Raw genomic sequence first — 16,980 nt, forward strand, 5'->3', positions numbered from 1 at the left:
CCCTTTCAGAACAGGTGTATGTATACTGAGATCATGTGACAGATCATGTTACACTTAGAATGCACACAGATGGACTTTATTTAACTAATTATATGACTTCTGAAGGTAATTGGTTGCACCAGATCTTAATTAGGGGCTTCGTAGCAAAGGGGGTGAATACATATGTACGCACCACTTTTCTGGGTTAAAAAAAAATAGATTTTTAAACAAGTAATTTTTTTCAATTCAGTTCACCAATTTGGACTATTTTGTGTATGTCCATTACATGAAATCCAAATAAAAATAAATTTAATCTACAATTTGTAATGCAACAAAATAGGAAAAACGCCAAGGGGGATGAATACTTTTGCAAGGCACTGTAACTCCCCCAGACCCAAACCCTTCCCAGCCCTGCTCAGCAGCCAGGTGTCAGATAACCCCCAATGTAACCTAACACACACACAGGTTGAGTAATAGAGCTCATTATTTATTTGGTAGACCTCCTGAGCTAAACCCTGAATCATTTATTCAGTGAAGCTGCTCTCCCCAGAGAGAGTGAGATAGAGAGAGAGAGAGTGCCTGCAGGGAGTTATGGTGGACACAATGTCCTGACTCTCTCTGACCCTAACCGGCTGACCACTGGACGACTGGGTTACTACCAGAGCTGGACTATAACTACTACTGCTGAAGCTAACCTGTTGCTACCCTGGACTAGTACTACTACTGTAACTTACCTGCTCTAACCATTTCTACTTTACGGTGGTATGCACTGCCCTGAAACTCTTCAACTCTAACCGGCTAACCGTGGCTAACTGTTCTTAACTGTGGACTGGGTTACTACTTTAGGCCTGGACTACTGCTCTAAGAACTAAGCTGCTGTAACCTGCTGTAACACTGACCTGCTGTAGCTAAACTGCTGACAACACTGGACTGAAGAACTGCAAACTAGAACTTCACGCTAACTGCTAACTCTAGACTAAGCCCTCTAATCTAGAATCTTTCGATAATGGCTAGCACTAGACACTAACACGGCCTCTTCCTCTCTAACCTGCTGCCTCTGACCAGCTAACTGTGCTAACTCCATCATGGGCCTCACTCTCCTCCTGCTCATCACCTACCTGGGATACACACACTCACAGGTTAGACTGGCGCACACACACACACACACACACACACACACACACTCACACACACACACACACACACACACACACACACATACGTCTGCAACCGCATAGTTGTGTTGTAGTCATGTTCTGACCATGCGGTCTCTCATCAGGCTGATGTATCCAGTCTGAGTTCTCGAACAGCGTTTACGGTCATGGTGACTGCCGCGTCCTCCTCCAACCTCAGCCCTCCGGTCAGCCGCATTATCAACACCAACGAAACCGGTGAGACACAAACACACACACACACACACACACACATACACACACGCATACACAAACACTTGAATGTGTGACAGCCAAACTGATAGTGCTCTGAGGAATTGTTGGGTCTGTTCTGCTGCTGCCCTCTGCTTTATTATCTCCCACACTGTGTGCGTGTGTGTGTGTGTGCGTGTGTGTGTGTGTGGTAACTGTAGTCGTACTAAGCAGGATGAATGATGCTGTAGTGAATGTCAGTGAAATGCCAGAGCGCTCACCAGAATAGAGCAAGCTGGTCACATACACCCACACCCAGTTGGTTGACCCAATACCAAACAACAACAGTATCTGCAACAAGAGTAGGGGAGACCGGGGTTGGTTGTCTCACGGGTTAGTTGTCATAGATCTAATTATTCCCAGTCTAAATGGACCTGTGTAATATTTTTAAGGTTAAAATGTGTGCATTTTTTAAAAATAATTCATCCAACTGGTCAACTCACACGCATGACAAACAATTGAGGTGAGTGAAACTATGTTTTTCATAGGTGAAAGTAAAAATAACAAATCTTGGAATTTTCTTTGGAAATGTTTGAATTATGTGAGTATCCATGAACAATTATGTTTGTAGAAAAGAGTAACAGGAGAGCTAAATTTCAAGCCTATCCTTTTTCTATCACACACCCACACACGCACACATGCGTGTGCAAACACACATAAATACACTCACATTTACACAAAATTTCATATGTTATTCTCACAGCATAAAATGCTGAATTCTGTTAGGAATATTGTTCAATCAAAGAAAGGCTTTGATGTTTCTAAGACTGTATGGTATAGTGCTTCATTTCTTGTTACAAAAGGAATAAGCTGCTAGCAAGCATAGTGGCAACCAACCCCATACTGTGTGACATCCAACCCCACGATGGGGCTGGTTGTAACAAGTGGACAGAGTGTGTTTGATGGCTTATAATTCCATGTTGGAATATGATATGAGAATTAAAAGAGTCCCCATTTCAACCCAAGACCTTGGACTTGTAAGACTTGTAAGATATACTGGTGCTGAGAAATACACAGGAGAGTAAAAAAGTGTGACAACCAACCCCGGTCACCCCCATCTTTCACTACATCCTCCCAATTTGTTGAATAGATTTACTTGTTAAGGACTTTTATGTATGGTTTGGATGCTTTATGATGACATATCTAATAGAATTTCAGGAGATTTTGGTGAATATGGCTTGAACTACTTCTTCTTCTTCCTCCTCTAGCCCCAACATCCCCACCTACCAATCTAGAGGGAGAGAGGGTAGGCTCCAATGGGATTCTTCTGTCTTGGACCATGCCCTCTGACTCTCCCATCGACGGTTATGTGATCAGGTAAAGAGACATATTGTATGATGTAAACCCAGATTAAGCTGGACTGAGCCATGCGTCCTCTGAAACACAACCCAGCTAAGCCACACTGCTTCTTGACACAACGCCCACTTAACCCAGAAGGGCCAATGTGTCGGAGGAAACACTGTACACCTGGCGACCATGTCAGCATGCATTGCACCTGGCCCACCACAGGAATTGCTAATGCACAATGGGACAAGAACATCCCTACCCACCAAACCCTCCCCTAACCCGAACGACACTGGGCCAATTGTGCACCACCACATGGGTCTCCCGGTTGTGGCCGGCTGCGACAGAGCCTGGACTCGAACCAGGATCTCTAGTGGCACAGCTAGCACTGCGATGTAGTGCCTTAGACCACTGCGCCACTCGGGACACTCCTGGTTTTTATAAGAAATATTAATGTTGGAAATTCAAAAAAATCCAAATAGTTTGCATAGTCAACTTACACACAGCATTGACACACACACTTACCCCACCAGGACCTCTATATCAGGTGGTGTGAAAAGAAGGCCCGGAAAGTCGTGAAAGACCCCAACCACCCAAGCCATAGACTATTTACTCTGCTGCCTCACAGCAAGACGTACCGATGCATCAAGTCTGACACCAACAGGCTCTTGAAGAGCTTCTATCCCCAAGCAATACGACTGTTACGACTCCCGCCAAAGTCGGCTCCTCTCCTTGTTCGGGCGGCGCTCGGCGGTCGACGTCACCGGTCTTCTAGCCATCGCCGCTCCACCTTTCATTTTCCATTTGTTTTGTCTTGTTTTTCCGCACACCTGTTTTACATCGCCTCGTCACTCTATGTGTATATTATCCTATGTTCTCCCCATGTCTGTGTGTGTAATTGTTTGTTACGTGTCATGTGTGACGCTTCATGCTGTTTTTTCGCCAGGTCTTGTTTGGAAACCGTGGTATTGCATGCTGTACATTATTTGTGTGACGAGTGCGCTATTCAGTCTTGCCTTTGGCGGGAGTGTCGTTACGCAGTTGCGTCTGACTGTTTTCCTTCTGCCAAATAAAGTGTGCCTGTTCACTCATCTCTGCTCTCCTGCACCTGACTTCAGTTAACCAGTTGCGCACACTCCTGACAATGACTGATAAATAGCTAACAAAATAGCTAGATGGACCGAGTTTACCTTGTATCTTTATTGACCTTTTATTTCAATCTTTGCACCGTCTCTATGCACACAGGGCCTTACACACTCACACAGCCACTCCAACACACACACACGCACGCACGCACGCACACACACACACACACACACACACATGCACACACACACACACACACACACACACACACACACACACACACACACACACACACACACACAAACACCCACTCCCATCATTTGCTCACTCGCACATAATATGCACATACATTTATACTGACTATAAACCCTCACACCCACTCACATGCACCTGCTGCTACTCTGTTTATCTTACATCCTGTTGCCTAGTCACCTTTCCCCTATACATATCTACCTCTATCACTCCAGTATCCCTGTACATGTAAATATGGTACTGGAACTGACTTTTTAAATATTTCCTTTATATAGTATGCTTACTTACTTACTTTATTGTGTATTCAATATTTCTTATTCTTACTTCTTGTGTTTTTTTTCTTTCTAGGAATACATTGTTATTGATTATTGCATTGTTGGGTTTTGAGTTTGCAAGAAAGGCATTTCACTGTACTTGTGCATGCGACATTTAACATGCCACCAGGGTCTTTTCACAGTCCCCAGGTCCAGAACAAATTCAAGGAAACATACAGTATCATATAGAGCCATGAGTGCATGGAACTCACTTCCATCTTATATAGTGCAAGTGAACAGCAAACCTGGTTTCAAAAAACAAATAAAGCAACACCTCACGGCACAACGCCTCTCCCCCATGTGACCTACTTGTTGTGTGTATGTACTGACATGCGTGTGTAACTGATAGATGCACACACACACACTGCATGTGGGTGTCGGCTAATGGGGAAAATGTATATGAAGTGCAACGGGTTTCCTCAAAGGTTTTTAGTAATGACAGCACATTGGAGTTTACAGTCTAGGCTTAATCTGGGTCGGGAATAACACTATAAGGAGAATAGGTTGTTGATATTCCACAATTATTTACTTCTAAATCAAATTTAAATAAAGTTGTTTTTATATAATCTGGTGGTTAAATTTAGGGCTCCCGAGTGGTGCAGTGGTCTAAGGCACTGCATCTCAGTGCTAGAGGCGTCACTACAGACCCATGTTCAATTCCAAGCTGTATCACAATCGGCTGTGATTGGGAGTCCCATAAGGTGGCATGCAATTGGCCCAGCATCGTCTGGGTTTGGCCAGTGTAGGCCATCATTGTAAATAAGAATTTGTTCTTAACTGACTTGCCTAGTTAAATTAAAAAAATAAAAATAAATGTGTTTCTATTTCAGGTACAAGGAGATGTGTCCATATCCAGATACCACCTTCAAAGAGGTGACCAAGCACTTGGATGTCCCTGAGACCCTCCTCAACCTCTTTTTACCAGGATCTACCTATAACATTAAGGTAACACTCAATCAATACACATAAGTACACTGTAAATCCCAATGTGCTGTCATTAATCAAAACTTTTGAGAAAACCTGTTGCACTTCATATATCTGAGTACAGTTACTCTAAGTGATTTTGTAGTCATTACTCAAACCAATAGATTCACTGTGACCCTGTAGGGCAGTAGTCACCAACCGGTCAATCGCGATCTCCAAGCCATTCGTAGTTGATTACCAAACATTTCTGTATAAAATCCAACGATAAAGCTTTGCGTTCCTATTTTTATTTCTTGTTTCGCGCTGTTGACAGTAGGTGCAGTAGTGATTCTAGCATGTAATACTTGGTGTGGCAAACCCCCCAAAATTTGGCCAGATGCATGCCAGCAAAGCCACTACACAACACAACACAACACTAAACAATACATTAGTTGCACTGTAATGGTGACAAACGGTGCCCACAAACTGTTAGGACAGCAGTCCCAACACCTTACCACTACGACACTTGGCTATCAACAGAGCCTTGTCTGGCAGCGAAACAGTTAATTCAGCCTCATTCACTGACTTTAAAAAAACATAGGTGATATGGCTGACTTGCTTAAACAAATGTGGTTTCTACTGACAGTTGAGAAGTACAAACTATGGCATAAGGGGATGACAAGCGGATAAGAGGCAATCCGTAATTTCGATTAAGACATTAATAAGCAAGCCACGACGGATGTAGTCAATATATCTATTTGATTAGCACTTTGGAAATGTACAGCGACAGAATTCAGAACATGGGCCGTTCTCCCTGTTCACCAAGTCAGAACCATAGGATAAATAAAGGGGGCATATAAGCACACGATGAAAGCTTTTACAATATTCAATGATTACATTTCTCTAAAACATGTTATAGGCTACATGTGCACCACCAAGTCAGAACAGTAGATGAAATGAAGAAGGGAAAATATACCAAATTATAAGGATGAGGCACATGGGCTACGAACAGCTTACCTCACAACATACACTTAGTATTACTTTCTTAGCTACAGTATACATATCTCTGTGGCATATTACATCATTTATGCAGCACCATACAAGACATTTTTGGACTCACATGCTGACCAGACCGGACGGGAGCGTTGCAAAATACAGTATATTCACACATAAATCTTATTCTATCATTGCACCAACACTGCTCGTGCGCGTCAGCGAGCGTCTGCGTAGCCAGGCACTAAAATAGAACTTGGTTCTATTTGTGATACTCAACGTGCTGCAAGTCCTGCCTCTCCCATCTTCTCAATGGTTTTTAGGAGCATATACCCACTTGGGTGATTGAAAGATGAACTGAGGTCCACACTGCAGTCCAGTTGGTTGTGGTAATGCACCTTAAAGTTTGTTAACAACTGCCATATAAAGTCCAAAGAAGAAGAAGCATGAATGAGGAGAGATTACTAGAAATGAACTTAGTTGACCATTTTATCTGTGGATTAATTGTCGGAATAGAGAACCTCATGCATTTCAGGTAAAATAACAACCCAATGTTTATGTCCCAGGACAAATTAGCTAGCAACAGCAAGCTAGCTAGCTAAATTGCCATAAATGTTTAATGCTTTTCAACCTATCCCCAAATTAATATAATTGGTTCAGAGTTTGTTTTGATATTTCAACCTACGTGTCCTGATCGTGTCTGGTGTGGGTAGACAAAATCAACTCACATGCGATGGCGCACGCGGACAAATGCGCGTGTGCGGTCTGGTCAGTATGTCACCTTGTTGTGATGTGCTCACTTGAACAGGAATGTGGCGCGGCGGTCCTTCGTGGGTAAATTTTGTCATCAAAGTCTGGCATTCTCTGGATTTATGGCGCTTTCAAGAAAACTGGGAACTCTGGAAAAAAACAAAGTCAAATCATGATGACGTCAGTGATCTTCAGGTCATAGCTCTAGAAAGAGGCCCGAGTTGGATAACCGTTCAAAACGTATTTTCCCAGTCGGAGCTCGTTTTTTCCCCCCAAGATCCCAGTTGTCTTGAACTCACTGAAGATTTCCCAGTTCCGAGTTAACAGTTGTTTTGAGCGCGGCAGAAATTATACTGGATTGACAGCATGGCCAATGTTGAATGTTTATAATTTTAAGCTTGGAAAAGAGACCCTTAAACCCAGAATTGGGACCACAGAACCACTCCACTGAATTTCTCTTCATTATTTCTCTTCAAATGACAAGGATTGAAAAGCATTTGCCAGTAGATCGTTGACTTGATTCATGATGATGACTGCTAGCTTGTAAGATAAGTTACTGTAGATACGTGATTTTGCTTAATTGTATCTGTGGCCAATGACCTTGAGCCTTCTTGGATGGGCACTTCTAATGTAACTCGATGGCAGAACCCAAAGGGCTACAATTTTTTAGGTCTAACCCTTAGACTTGGCGGTGACGTAGTGTCCCCATGAGTGACAAAACACTGAGCCAATCACGATGCAACGCTCCGTATTTTCTGCTGGCTTGCCCCACCACCACAGAAAGCACTGAGCTAGTGTTGTGTGGCTGTTGCATCAGTAAACGTCCCTGATCGCTGGTAGAGATTAACATGGGGGAGATCTGATGACTGAATCTTGAATTAGTAATAATGTCTCTCTCTCTCTCTCTCTCTCTCTCTCTCTCTCTCTCTCTCTCTCTCTCTCTCTCTCTCTCTCTCTCTCTCTCTCTCCTCTCTCTCTCTCTCTCTCTCTCTCTCTCTCTCTCTCTCTCTCTCTCTCTCTCTCCCTCTCTCCCTCTATATATATATATATATATATATATATATATATATATAATCTAGGTTGCAGCAGAAAACTCTGCTGGTATTGGTCCCTATAGCAAGTCTATGTACATCAAAACTGCTGAGGCCCGTAGGTATCCAATAAAAACATACAAATACAGACACACTTATACACACAGACAATGACATCAGTTTGTCTATCCCTTTCTCAAGCCCCCGGCCTGGTGACTAATCTGACAGCATTTGCTCAGAACCACACGTTCGTAGTGGTCACGTGGTTCCTGCCGCTCCGCATCAACGGTCTGATCAACAAGTTTGCGGTCAAAGCCAAACACGCTCGTACCGGTCAGACCGTCCGCATGCTGGAGCTGGATGCTGAGGACATCATGACCGTAGCGCTACCACACTGCAACGTACGTATGTCTATCTCTGTCTTTCTCATTCTTTCTCTGTCTGTCTAGAGATACTATGACCACATCGGTAACAGTTTTAACTTTGGTCCTCTGTGAAGTATGTGAGATTAGCTTTTTCAACTGGTTTTTCAACTTTCAGAAAATATATTGTGGTCCAAACAGAGCAATGCTACAGGCCTCCAGTTTTTTTTCTCTCCCTCTCTTTCTTTCACTCTCTCTCTCTATTCAACTAAATTGAAAGTGGATTTATTGGCATGGAAACAAACGTGTTTATAATGCCAAAGCAAGTGAAAAAATAAAACAACATCGACAAAACGAAGACAAAAACAATCAGACATTAACAGTAAACATTAGAAAGCTTTAAAAATATTATATCATTAGCAGTTAAAAAATGTAGCATAACATTTCAAATGTTACATAAGCTCTGTCTTTGTGTACTTAAATACATAGTGTGTGTCTGTGTGTGTAGGATGCAGTAGAAATCCTGTCTCGTGGGACCGCAAGTCCATCAGAGGTGACAGCGTCCTCTCCTCCTGTCACCCTGTCAGCCGTCCCACCTGCCACCACATGGGCTGTACCAATATCCGTAGGGGTGGACCAGCTGCGTCCCTACACAGCATACGTCTTCGAAGTGTCCGCTTTCACCTCCGACGGAGAGGGACAGGTAGCCTCCACCATGGTCCGCATGCCTGAGTCAGGTACACAAACACACACTCCACCTCTCTACATATCTCTGCCCATCTCTCCATATTGCTTTCTATAACCGTGTACATCTCAATTCCTCCGTGTCTCTCTATCTATTCCTCGCTTCATCTCTCTCTCTCTCACCATGTCAATATATATTTGTGTGCTGCAGCCCCAGAGGACCCACCCTACAACCTGTCGGTATGGAATGTGACGTCTAAGTCAGTCTCTGTCTCCTGGGATCCGCCAACTATTGTTACCGGACGCTTCAGCTACGTCACCCATCTCTACGGCCCCACAGGTACACACACACGCACGCATGCAGACACACACATATACAGTACATTTAAAATACTTGCTGAAGCAAAAACACTGAAGGTGGCAGATCTAACCCTAACACTGTGTGTGTGTGTGTGTGTGTGTCAGGGTTTATCTATGAGAACAGCACAGGGGACCTGAAGTTTGTGTACTCTGGTCTGACTCCCTACACACACTACAGAGTAGAGGTCCGGGCCAAGTCTGCTGGCCTGCTGGGGCCTGAGGCCTTTTCTGCTGTACTGACACATGCTGAGGGTAAGAACAGACACGTGCCTTGAGTGATGTGCTCTACCAGTGCAGTACTTTTCCTTTCCCTATTGGTCAATGAGGTGAGTGCAGGAGTATTTTCCTACCTTGAACATCTAAACATTCTGCCTGGTTCTCTAACATTGTCTCTAAGACTGTCTGGTTCTCTCTCTCTCCACGTGTGTGTGTGTGTGTGTGTGTGTGTGTGTGTGTGTGTGTGTAGCTCCCAGTGCGGTGCAGGCTCTGCAGGCAGTAGCACTAGACTCTGTGTCGGTGGGTGTGAGTTGGAGAAGCCCTGCCCAGCCCAATGGTCTGATCACACAGTACAGACTCCTGGTTCTGTCTGACAACACACTGCTGCAGGACATCACTCTCATCGGAACACAGGTACCACTCTGTGGGTCTGGTTTTACTATCCTTGTGAGGACCAGAAGTCCTCACAAGGATACCAAAACAAGTCAAATTCAGACAAGTGGAGAAAAATATATATACAGTACCAGTCAAAGGTTTGGACACACCTACTCATTCAAGGGTTTTTCTTTATTTTGACTATTTTCTAAATTGTAGAATAGTAGTAAAGACATCAAAACTATGAAATAACACATGGAATCATGTAGTAACCAAAAAAGTTGCTAACAAATCAAAATATATTTATGTTTGAGATTCTTCAAAGTAGACACCCTTTTTCTTGATGACAGCTTTGCACACTCTTGGCATTCTCTCAACTAGCTTCATGAGGTAGTCACCTGGAATGCATTTCAATTAACAGGTGTGCCTTGTTAAGAGTTAATTTCTGCAATTTCTTTCCTTCTTAATTCGTTTGAGCCAATCAGTTGTGTTGTGACAAGGTAGGGGTGGTATACAGAAGATAGCCCTATTTGGTAAAAGGCCAAATCCATATCATGGCAAGAACAGCTCAAATAAGCAAAGAAAATGACAGTCCATTAAGACATGAAGGTCAGTCAATACGGAAAATTTCAAGAACTTTCAAAGTTTCTTCAAGGGCAATCTCAAAAACCATCCAGTGCTATGATGAAACTGGCTCTCATGAATACCGCCACAGGAAAGGAAGACCTGGAGTTACCTCTGCTGAAGAGGGTGGACTATTTCAGATCGTCAGTGATGTGTATGCCGAGGAACTTGAAGCTTTCCACCTGCTCCACTACGGTCCCGTTGATGTGGATAGGGGCGTGCTCCCTCTGCTGTTTCCTGAAGTCCACGATCAGCTCCTTTGTTTTGTCGACATTGAGTGAGAGGTTATTTTCCTGGCACCACACTCCCAGGGCCCTCACCTCCTCTCTGTAGGCTGTCTCGTAATTGTTGGTAATCAGGCATACTACTGTTGTGTCATCTGAAAACTTGATGATTGAGTTGGAGGTGTGCGTCAAATCAAATCAAACTTTATTTGCCACATGCGCAGAATACAACAAGTGTAGACTTTACCGTGAAATGCTTACTTACAAGCACATAACCAACAGTGCAGTTCAAGAAGAAGAAAATATTTACCAAGTAGGCTAATAATAAAAAGTAACACAATAAGAATAAGAATAACGAGGCTATATACAGGCGGCACCGGTACCGAGTCAGTGCAGGGGTACAGGTTAGTTGAGGTAATCTGTACATGTAGGTGGGGGCGAAGTGACTATGCATAGGTAACAAACAGTGAGTAGCAGCAGTGTACAAAAGGGAGGGGAATTGTTCAGCAGTCTAATGGCTTGGGGGTAGAAGCTGTTGAGGAGCCTTTTGGTCCTAGACTTGGCGCTCCGGTACTGCTTGCCGTGCGGTAGCAGAGAAAACAGTCTTTAACTTGGGTGACTGGAGTCTCTGACAATTTTATGGGGTTCCCTCTGACACCACCTATTATATAGGTCCTGGATGGCAGGACGCTTGGCCCCAGTGATGTACTGGGCCGTTCGCACTACCCTCTGTAGCGTCTTATGGTCAGATGCCAAGCAGTTGCCATACCAGGCGGTGATGCAACCGGTCAGGATGCTCTCGATGGTGCAGCTGGAGAAGTTTTTGAGGATTTGGGGACCCATGCCAAGTCTTTTCAGTCTCCTGAGGGGGAGAAGGTTTTGTCGTGCCCTCTTCACAACTGTTTTGGTATGTTTGGACCATGATGTTTGGACCATCCACTGCAGCTCCGTCGATGTTAATGGGGCCTGTTCGGGCCGCCTTTTCCTGTAGTCCACGATCAGCTCCTTTATCTTGCTCACATTGAGGGAGAGGTTATCCTGGCACCACACTGCCAGATATCTGACCTCCTCCCTATAGGCCGTCTCATCGTTGTCGATGATCAGGCCTACCACTGTTGTGTCGTCAGCAAACTTAATGATGGTGTTGGAGTCGTGTTTGGCCATGCAGTCGTGGGTGAACAGGGAGTACAGGAGGGGCCTGAGCACGCAGCCTCGTGGGGCCCCTGTATTGAGGATCAGCGAAGTGGAGTTGTTGTTTCCTACCTTCACCACCTTGGGGGTCGCCCATTTGCACAGGGCGAGGTTCAGACCCAGGGCTCCAAGCTTAATGATGAGATTGGAGGGTACTATGGTGTTGAATGCTGATCTATAGTAAATTAGCAGCATTCTTATATAGGTATTCCTCTTGTCCAGATGAGATAGGGCAGATTGCATCATCTGTGGATCTATTGCGGCGGTAAGCAAATTGAGGTGGGTCTAGGGAGTCAGGTAAGGTACGGGTGATATGGTCCTTAACTAGCCTCTCAAAGCATTTCATGATGACAGAAGTGAGTGCTATATTCATTTAGTTCAGTTACCTTTGCTTTCTTGGGTACAGGAACAATGGTGGACATCTTGAAGCAAGTGGGGACAGCAGACTGGGATAGGGACAGATTGAATATGTCCTAAACACTTCAGCCAGATGGTCTGCGTATGCTCTGAGGACTCGGCTAGGGATGCCATCTGGGCCGGAAGATATCGGTTTCCACGACGTGGCTGGTTTTCACTTTCTAGTCTGTGATTGTCCTTAGACCTTGCCACATACGTCTCGTGTCTGAGCCATTGAATTGCGTCTCCACTTTGTCTCTGTACTGACGCTTTGCCTGTTTGATTGCCTTACTTAGGGAATAACTACACTGTTTGTATTCTGCCATATTCCCAGTCACCTTGCCATGGTTAAATGCGGTGGTTCGCGCTTTCAGTTTTGCGCAAATGCTGCCATCGAGCCACGGTTTCTGGTTATGGTAGGTTTTAATTGTACACAGTGGGTACAACATCTATACACTTCTTGATAAACTCAGTCACCATATCCGTGTATTCGTCAATGATATTCTCAGAGGCTACCTGGAACATGTCCCAGTCCGCATGATCAAAACAATCTTGAATTGTGGATTCCGATTGGTCAGACCAGCGTTGAATAGTCCATTGCACGGGTACTTCCTGTTTGCGTTTCTGCCTATATAGATTTGCCAAAGGGAGGGCGGGGAAGGGCCTTGAAGGCATCCTGGAAGTTGGAATAGCAGTGGTTGAGTGTTTTAGCAGCACGAGTAGTACAGTCAATGTGCTGATAGAACTTCTGTAGCGTTTTCCTCAAATTTGCTTTGATAAAATCCCCAGCTACAATAAATGCGGCCTCAGATATGTGGTTTCCAGTTTGCATAAATCCAGTGAAGTTCTTTGAGTGCTGTCGTGGTATCGGCTTGAGGGGGAATATACACAGCTGTGACTATAACCGAAGAGAATTCTCTTGGGAGGTAATACAGTCTGCATTTGATTGTGAGGTATTCTAGGTCGGGTGAACAAAATGACTTGAGTTTCTGTATGTTATCACAATCACACCATGAGTGGTTAATCATGAAACATACACCTCTGCCTTTCTTCTTCCTGGAGAGTTCTTTATTCATGTCTGCACGATATACAGAGACCTCAGCTGGCTGTATGGACAAATACAGTATATCCCGAGAGAGCCATGTTTCCATGAAACAGAGTATGTTACAATCCCTTATGTCCCTCTGGAAGGAGATTCTCGCCCTGAGCTCGTCTATTTTATTATCCAGAGTCTGAACATTAGCGAGTAATATACTCGGAAGCCGTGGATGGTGTCCGTGCCTCCTGAGTTGGACTAGAAGTCCACTCCGAACACCTCTGCTCCACCGTCTGTGTTTTGGATAAGCCTCTGGAATCAGTTCAATTACCCTGGGAGGTACGAACAAAGGATCCAATTCGGAAAAGTTGTATTCCCGGTCATAATGCTGGTGAGTTACCGCCGCTCTGATATCCAAAAGTTATTTCCGGCTATATGTAATAACACAAAACATTTCCTGGGCTTATAATGTAAGAAATAACACAAAAAAATGAAATACTACAAAGTTGCTTAGGCGCCATCTTACACACCTCAAGGCTGTTTAAGAGCTATTTGACCAAGAAGGAGAGTGATGGAGTGCTCCATCAGATGACCTGGCCTCCACAATCACCCAACCTCAACCCAAGTGAGATGGTTTGGGATGCGTTGGACCGCAGAGTGAAGGAAAAGCAGTGCTCAGCATATGTTGGAACTCCTTCAAGACTGTTAGAAAAGCATTCCAGGTGAAGCTGGTTGAGAGAATGCCAAGAGTGTGCAAAGCTGTCATCAAGGCAAATGGTGGCTATTTTGAAGAATCTGAAATATAAAATATATTTTGATTTGTTTAACACTTTTTTGGTTACTACATGATTCCATATGTGTTATTTCATAGTTTTGATGTCTTCACTATTATTCTACAATGTAGAAAATAGTAAAAATAAAGAAAAATCCTTGAGTGAGAAGGTGTGTCCAAACTTTTGACAGGTACTGTATATATATATTTTTAATTTAGGAACTGAGTCGGGGTACCCCTGACCCCCAGCAACTGCGGCCCCTCATGATGGGTTCAGATTTTTTGTGGCCCCCAACACCCCCATCAAAGTTGCCCATACCTGGTTTAGGGTTAGGGTTAGAATTAGGGTTAGGGTTAGAATTAGGATTAGGGGTAAGGAGCTAGGGGTTAGGTTTAGGGTTAGGGTTTAAGGTAATGGTTAGGGGTAGGTTTGAATGGAAGCAAATGTTTTGATCCCCACAAAGACAGTAAAACAAACGATTGTGTGTGTGTGTGTGTGTGTGTGTGTGTGTGTGTGCCTGATGTTTTCATCTTATCTTCAGAACCTAAATGACACTGATCTCCATGGTGATGGAACATTAGTGCCAGGTATCCCTGGTGACTCTCTGCGGCGTAAGAGATCAGCTGACCTCAGCCTGACCACCTCTCCGCTTGCATTTACGGTCACCCTGCCCGACCACACGGTCGTCACCGGCATGACCATGACCACAACCAGCCACACACACAGCGCTTCAACCCCCCCTGACCTTAATCCTAACCTTGACCACAACAGTTACACTGTCCCCACAGTCACTGAGAGCCCCAGTCTGACCAGTATGGGCCCTGGGACTGGGACTGACCAGACCTTTGATGCTGTAACTTCAGGGACTTCTGTCCTCTCCCTGACCTCTTCAACCCCGGCCACACCCCTCCCCTGGCTCACTGCCCACTCACAGCCCGGCCAGCTCACCTCTGGCCAGCCACGCCTCTCCACCCGCTCTGCACCTGCAGTCACTGGACACCTCCAGACACTCCCCTCCACCAGGTCTGCAGCCTCCAGCACCCCGGGAGGTACTGCACTCACTCCTAACCTATAACCATTTCACCTTTTAACCTCTAAACCCTTTTAAATGTGCAATATGCAGAAATGGCTCTGCCCTTTCCTGGTTGCTAAAATTATAATATTTCTCCTAATTTCAGTTTACATGACCAAACAAGCACTCAAAGTGTAGAGAATCATTGTACAATCTATACCGCTGTAAAATATATTTGAAATACCCCAAAAAATAGTATTTTCACTTGTTTGAAGCTGGTGTACAAAACCGAACGTAAGACGCAAACGCAAAACTTAAGAACGGGAAGCATAGAAATAGAGCACAAAGAACAGATCCACCGCATCTTAGGCTTGCTTTCAATACCAATGACAGATCTATAATTCACATTACTATGTGAATTTGGTTGGGTCGCCCAAAAAGTTACATATTGCAGCTTTAACACTATATATATCTACCTCCATCACTCCAGTATCCCTGCACATTGTAAATATGGTACTGGAACTGACTAACCCTGTATATAAATCAAATCAAAGTTTATTTGTCACGTGCGACGAATACAACAGGTGTAGTAGACCTTACAGTGAAATGCTAACTTACAGGCTCTAACCAATAGTGCAAAAAAGGTATTAGGGGAACAATAGGTAAGTAAAGAAATAAAACAACAGTAAAAAGACAGGCTATATACAGTAGCGAGGCTATAAAAGTAGCGAGGCTACATATAGTCAGGCTGATTGAGGTATTATGTACATGTAGATATGGTTAAAGTGACTATGCATATATGATGAACAGAGAGTAGCAGTAGCGTAAAAGAGGGGTTGGCGAGTGGTGGGTGGGACACAATGCAGATAGCCCGGTTAGCCAATGTGCGGGAGCACTGGTTGGTCGGCTCAATTGAGGTAGTATGTACATCAAGGTATAGTTAAAGTGACTATACATATTTGAAAAACAGAGAATAGCAGCAGCGTAAAAGAGGGGTTGGGGTGGGCACACAATGCAAATAGTCCGGGTAGCCATTTGATTACCTGTTCAGGAGTCTTATGGCTTGGGGGTAAAATCTGTTGAGAAGCTTTTTGTCCTAGACTTGGCACTCCGGTACCACTTGCAATGCGGTAGTAGAGAGAACAGTCTATGACTGGGGTGGCTGGGGTCTTTGACAATTTTTAGGGCCTTCCTCTGACACCGCCTGGTGTAGAGGTCCTGGATGGCAGGCAGCTTAGCCTCAGTGATGTACTGGGCCGTTCCCACTACCCTCTGTAGTGCCTTGCGGTCAGAGGCCGAGCAATTGCCGTACCAGGCAGTGATGCAACCAGTGAGGATGCTCTCGATGTTGCAGCTGTAGAACCTTTTGAGGATCTCAGGACCCATGCCAAATCTTTTTAGTTTCCTGAGGGGGAATAGTATTTGTCGTGCCCTTTTCACAACTGTCTTGGTGTGTTTGGACCATTCTTGTTTGTTGTTGATGTGGACACCAAGGAACTTGAAGCTCTCAACCTGCTCCACTACAGCCCCGTCGATGAGAATGGGGGCGTGCTTGGTCCTCCTTTTCCTGTAGTCCACAATCATCTCCTTAGTCTTGGTTATGCTGATGGATAGGTTGTTATTCTGGCACCTCCCGGCCAGGTCTCTGACCTCCTCCCTATAGGCTGTCTCGTCGTTGTCGGTGATCAGGCCTACCACTGTTGTGTCATCT

General features: G+C 44.5%; 1 protein-coding gene across 1 annotated transcript in view; it reads left to right on the forward strand.

The window, feature by feature from the left end:
- Nucleotides 1-768: 768 nt before the first annotated feature.
- The window catches only part of ptprq (protein tyrosine phosphatase receptor type Q), a 53,180-nt gene continuing 36,968 nt past the window's right edge, over nt 769-16,980 (forward strand). The window contains exons 1-11 of the mRNA XM_029696534.1: nt 769-1,118; nt 1,259-1,370; nt 2,612-2,720; nt 5,170-5,284; nt 8,065-8,134; nt 8,218-8,417; nt 8,887-9,115; nt 9,274-9,402; nt 9,528-9,674; nt 9,889-10,052; nt 14,799-15,306. Coding sequence (XP_029552394.1) covers nt 1,065-1,118; nt 1,259-1,370; nt 2,612-2,720; nt 5,170-5,284; nt 8,065-8,134; nt 8,218-8,417; nt 8,887-9,115; nt 9,274-9,402; nt 9,528-9,674; nt 9,889-10,052; nt 14,799-15,306 — 1,837 coding nt within the window. The 5' untranslated portion in view covers nt 769-1,064. The remainder of the gene's footprint in view (nt 1,119-1,258; nt 1,371-2,611; nt 2,721-5,169; nt 5,285-8,064; nt 8,135-8,217; nt 8,418-8,886; nt 9,116-9,273; nt 9,403-9,527; nt 9,675-9,888; nt 10,053-14,798; nt 15,307-16,980) is intronic.

This window comes from Salmo trutta, chromosome 17 (assembly GCF_901001165.1).
Source record: "Salmo trutta chromosome 17, fSalTru1.1, whole genome shotgun sequence".
In the NCBI taxonomy this organism is placed as follows: Eukaryota; Metazoa; Chordata; class Actinopteri; order Salmoniformes; family Salmonidae; genus Salmo; species Salmo trutta.